Source organism: Colobus angolensis, unplaced genomic scaffold, assembly GCF_000951035.1.
Source record: "Colobus angolensis palliatus isolate OR3802 unplaced genomic scaffold, Cang.pa_1.0 Scaffold24, whole genome shotgun sequence".
Classification (NCBI taxonomy): domain Eukaryota; kingdom Metazoa; phylum Chordata; class Mammalia; order Primates; family Cercopithecidae; genus Colobus; species Colobus angolensis.
Window position 1 is genome coordinate 11,447,339 of NW_012115599.1, and position 5,874 is coordinate 11,453,212.

Here is a 5,874-nt window from a genome sequence, read left to right on the forward strand (position 1 = left end):
AGCTAATTTTTTATTTTTTGTGGAGATGGGTCTTGCTATATTGCCCAGGGTGGTCTCAAACCCCTGGGCTCAAGCAGTCATCCTGCCTCAGCCTCCCGAAGTGCTGGGGTTACATACATGAGCCACTGTGCCTGGCCCTGTTTTGTTTTTGTTTTTGTTTTTGTTTTTGTTATGTAGTCTGTCTCTTCCAAGGATCCGCCTGAGACATAAACGAAAGGTCTTTGCTCAGGCTGCATCTTTCCCTGGACATGCACAGTCACTTTCTGATTTTACCTCTATATGCAGTTGCTTTTGAATGTCCTAGTCTATTTATTTATTTAGAGACAAGAGTCTCTCTCTGTCACACAGACAGGTACAGTGGCACCATCTCAGCTCACTGCAACCTCTGCCTCCTGGGTTCAAGCAATTCTTTTGCCTCAGCCTCCCGTGTAGCTAGGATTACAGGTGCATGCCACCACACCTGGCTAATTTTTGTATTTTTAGTAGAGACAGCATTTCACCATGTTGGCCAGGCTGATCTCGAACTGCTGGCCTCAAGTGATCTGCCCACCTTGGCCTCCCAAAGTGCTGAGATGACAGGTGTGAGACACTGTGCCTGGCCATAAATGTCCTAGTCTTAATGTCTAACTCCCAAAGGGGAAAAAGAAAGAAATGAAGGAAAGGAAATAGGGCACTGGCCCTATAAATCCTTGCAAGATCACTTCAGCCAGAGGAGGGGCTTAAAACAATGGAGTGGGGGTACAAAAATGGCCACCCGCCTCTCTGATACTTGGAACAGGATCTTTTTTGCCCACTGTGGCTCCAACAAACTGTGTGCAGGGCTGCTTGCTGTAGGATTAGTGGATAGGTGGGTGCCACTGTGCTAAGAGCTGAAATTGATCAACATTTATAATAATTTATTATCCAAGCCTCTTCTTCTGGAAGTTGTGAGCAGTCAGTAGACTCCAGGGTTTCTTAAGAATCACATTAAACAGATTCTACCAATGCATTGGTTGTCTAGGTGGGGAAACAGATTTCTGGTGGCTTCTAACTCCACCATCTTCTCAGAATCTTCTCTAGTTTGTGAGTCTTACTTGAGTCAGGATCTGTATGACATTTTGGCAGTTTATTACCTGGCATCAAGATGTTCCAGGCTCACCTTGTGAATTTCCTGTCTTAAATCTAGAATCAATTTTTCTCTAAGAAACCCTAATTCCATTGAGTGGGAAATGATATCCAGAATCTAAGCACTTCGGGGTATGTTTTGCTGCTTGGTGAATCTTTACCTTTATGATTTGTTGATTCATTACAAAAAGCACATACTTTCACCTCCTTCTGAGTGTCTTCCCTTTTTGGGGGTCACTATTTGAGTTGCCCCCACAGCTTACTCTTTTGTGGATGTGTGGATTTGTTTGGGTTGTTTTTCCAAATTGTTTTATTTTGGACTAATTCTGTTGCTGTGCCGTCAAGTTCACTAATCTTTTTATTCTACAATAATCTGCCATTTATTCCATCCAGTGTGTTTTCATCTCTCACATTGCACTTTTTGTCTCTGGAAGTTCATTTTCAGTCCTTTTTTTTTTTTTGAGATGGAGTCTCCCTCTATTGCCCAGGATGGAGTGCAGTGGCGCAGTCTTGGCTCACTACAACCTCCGCCTCCTGGGTTCAAGTGATTCTCCTGCCTTAGCCTTCTGAGTAGCTGGGACTACAGGTATGCGCCACCACACCTGGCTAGTTTTTTATGTATTTTTAGTAGAGACGAAATTTCACCATATTGGTCAGGCTGGTCTCGAACTCCTGACCTCGTGATCCGTCCACCTCGGCCTCCCAAAGTGCTGGGATTACAGTCATGATCCACCGCGCCCGGCCCATTTTCAGTCTTCTAAAAAATCCCTTTCATATCTCTACTTAATTTTTTGAACATATGGAATACAGCTGTAATAACCATTTAATGTCCTTGTCTAATTCTAACATCTGTGATGGTTCTGAGTCAGTTTCACATGATTGATTATTTTAATTTCGGATATGTTTTATTGCCTGGTGATCACATTTGTAAATTTTACCTTGTTGTCTACTGGATGTTTTGTATTTCTGTAAATCTTTTTGAGCCTTGTTGTGGGATGCTATTATGTTACTCGGAAAGTGTTTTATCCGTTTAGATTTTACTTTTATGATTTGTTAGATGGATCCAAAGCATTGCTCAGTCCAGAGCTAATCATTCCCTCCGCTGAGGCAAGACCTTCCCAAATATATCCTACCCAATACCCTGTGACTGAATTTTTCTAGTCTCTTTGCTGGGAACAGGCACTGTTCCAAGCCCTATGCGAATGCTGGGCATTGTTCTCTATAATCCTTTAAGATGTTTTTTTCTTCTCTGCTTCTGCTAGTTTCCTCACACACATGTGCTTTGCTGAATCCTTAAAGGGGCGGGCCCCCTCTGCAAATCTCCAAATTTCTCTCTTTCTGCAGCTCTCCCCTCTGGTACCTTGTTCAGTGAATTATAGCTGCCTTGGTCTCTCCAGACTCTCAGCTCCCATTGATTCAACTTGTGGAGTCTACCTGGAAAGCCTCAAGGCAATAAGATGGGGCAGTCCCAGGGTTCAGCTCTTGTTTCTTTTTTTCAGGAACCACTGTACTTGTTGTCTGATGTCCAGAGTCTTCTTTTGTTTCTGTATTTGGTCTATTTGAGTATTGTTTTTTCAATAAGATAAATCCAGTCCCTGTTACTCCATCTTGGCTAAAGCAGAAAACTTGATAGGTGCAAGGTTTTTTGTTTGTTTGTTTTCTTTTTGAGACAGGGTCTCACTCTGTCACTCAGGCTAGAGTGCAGTGGCATAATCTCTGCTCACTGTAGCCTTGACCTCCTGGGCTCAGGTGATCCTCTCACCTCAGCCTCCCGAGTAGGTGGGACTACAGGAACACGCCACCACACTTGGCTAATTTTTGGATTTTTCTTATGGGGATGGGGTTTTACCTTGTTTCCCAGGCTGGTCTCTTTGAACTCCTGGGCTCAAAGGATCCACCTGTCTCGGCCTCCCAAAGTGTTAGGATTACAGGTATGAGCCACCATGCCTGGCCCTTCATAGGTTTTATATTTAAGAATTTGCCAAGCAGTTTTCCAAAGCACGTGTACCATTTTAGACTTCCTCCTAGCATAATACAAGAGTTCTAATTGTTGGACAACCTCACCTACATTTGGTGATGTTTAGTTTTTTTATTTTAGTCATTTATTAGTTTGAGATGCTATCTTATTGTAATTTTGTTTTTTGTTGTTGTTTTTTTTTTTTTCTTTTGAGACGGAGTCTCGCTCAGTTGCGCAGGCTAGAGTGCAGTGGCCAGATCTCAGCTCACTGCAAGCTCCGCCTCCCGGGTTTACGCCATTCTCCTGCCTCAGCCTCCCGAGTAGCTGGGACTACTGCCGCCCGCCACCTCGCCCGGCTAGGTTTTTGTATTTTTTAGTAGAGACGGGGTTTCACTGTGTTAGCCAGGGTGGTCTCGATCTCCCGACCTCGTGATCCGCCTATCTCGGCCTCCCAAAGTGCTGGGATTACAGGCTTGAGCCACCACGCCCGGCCTCTTGTTGTAATTTTGATCTGTGTTTGAGGTTGTCATGTACTCTTAATTTTAGGTAATTTGGAACATTTCTTTTATGAAATTGCCTTTTTTTTTTTATTTATTTAAGAATCCAGGCTAGTTGTTTTATGCCACCTTAGTTTGGATTTGTTTGTTCCCTCATGGTTAAATTCAGGTTAACCGTGTTTGTCAAGCATACTACATGGATTATGTTTTAGTCTTCTCAGTATATTGCATTAGAAGGCACATAATGTGAATTTGTGCTTATCATTGGTGGTAATAAGTTTGATCACTTGGTTAAGGCAATGCCTTCCAGATTTCCCAGTTGTAAAGGTACTTTGTTCTTTTCGTAATTAATAAGCAATCTGTGGAATGATATTTTGACACTGTGACAATCCTTTTTCCCAACAGTCTTTCACATGTCGTTTTAGTATTCACTGATTCTTATCTGAATCAGTAATAGTATATACTATAGTGATTATAAAATGGTGATTTTCTATTTCTGTAATCCCTTATATATTTATTATTTGGCTTTCTTCTCTAAAGAAGATGTTTCTCTTCCTCCTGCCTCCACACTTACTTTCAGATCAGTGTGGACTTGTTCTGTTTTCAATTCATATATTAACTCGTAATTTTATTCTTTAAAATGGTCTGGCCGGATGCAGTGGCTCACACCTCTAATCCCAGCACTTTGGGAGGCCGAGGCGGGTGGATCACGAGGTCAGGAGTTCGAGACCAGCCTGGCCAATATGGTGAAACCCTGTCTCTACTAAAAATAGAAAAATTAGCCCAGCATGGTGGTGCGCGCCTGTAGTGCCGAGAGGCGGAGGTTGCAGTGAACTGAGATAGTGCCACTGCACTCCAGCCTAGGCAACAGAGCGAGACTCCGTCTCAAAAAAAAAAGTCTCCACATGGCTGGTGACATCCTTTTCAAGATGGCTCCTGTTTCTTCCTGACATATTATCTTATTTGTTGGAACAGCAAGGTGTTCCAAGTTTACCCTGTATTTTTCCTGTGTTGGATTTGGTCATTTTTCCAAGGAGCTCAGGCTTTCCTTTAATGCAGAATCTTAAAGTCTGAGCACTAGACTATTACTATATATATATATATGTCTTGACTTGCATGTAGAAGCTAGTGGGGGTGGAAGACATCAAGATACTACTAAAATCCCTGTTGTGCCCTGCACAATTTTAGACTCAGAATATTCCTACTGTGTGGTGTCATCAGGTTGTTCATACATAAGGACAACACATGGTGGCGCTGGAATCAAGATTAGTTTTGTAAACTGCAGAGCATTAAGCAAGTTTCCTATTTAAAAAAAGTTGGCATTTACATTTTTGAGGTTTAAGTCTTTCTTGTACATTTGTGTCTCTATGGTTAAGGAATGATTTGTTTTTCCTTGCTTTGAAACTGTGAGAATGGGAATTTTTACCCCGGACACCAATTTTGATATTAGGGAAGAAACTAATTTACCTAATCAACAGCTTGAGCCTAGTGCTTTCTTTCACTATTTGCATATGTAGGTTTCACTTTTTCTTTTACCATTGAGTATTTTAATGTACATAATAATACTGATAAGCCAACTGCCCACAATTTTATGTTTCATGGATGCTTTCATTGACTATATAGCATTAGACTTTGAAATTTTAGAATATTGACAGCTACATATTTATTCATTCAAGCTCTGTAACTTTTTATACTGAAAGAAAACAATACATCATATTTTAATGGGTGGAATTCACAGCTTGTCTTGCCCTGTTCTTCTTTTGTGCCTTTTTTTTTTCCTCCTTAATGAATTCCTAGATATCTGCATGATATTTGAAGTTTTGGGGCATCATCTGCTCAAGTGGATCATCAAGTCCAGTTATCAGGGGCTTCCACTGCCTTGTGTCAAAAAAATTATTCAGCAAGTATGTATCTTACTCTTGACTTTGTAGTGATTTTTTAATATTCTTAAAGTGTCAGGAGTTTATTTTTTCCAATAGAATTTTTGTTTTAAGGCCAGGTGCAGTGGCCCACGCCTGTAATCCCAGAACTTTGGGAGGCCGAGGCAGGCGGATCATGAGGTCAGGAGATCGAGACCATCCTGGCTAACACGGTGAACGCCATCTCTACTAGAAATACAAAAAATTAGCTAGGCGTGGTGGTGGGCGCCTGTAGTCCCAGCTACTCGGGAGGCTGAGGCAGGAGAATGTCTTGAACCCGGGAGGCAGAGCTTGCAGTGAGCCGAGATTGCGACACTGCACTCCAGCCTGGGCAACAGAGCAAGACTCCATCTCAAAAAAAAGAATTTTTGTTTTAAAAAGTAAGTTATTGGCTGGG

The 5,874-nt window shown here is 41.9% G+C and overlaps 1 protein-coding gene across 1 annotated transcript in view; it reads left to right on the forward strand.

Annotated features, from left to right (window-relative positions):
- Window positions 1-5,874, forward strand: part of SRPK1 (SRSF protein kinase 1) — a 58,920-nt gene that overhangs the window by 9,984 nt on the left and 43,062 nt on the right. Inside the window, exon 4 of the mRNA XM_011945366.1 lies at window positions 5,356-5,462. Within this exon, the coding sequence (XP_011800756.1) occupies window positions 5,356-5,462 (107 nt within the window). The remainder of the gene's footprint in view (window positions 1-5,355; window positions 5,463-5,874) is intronic.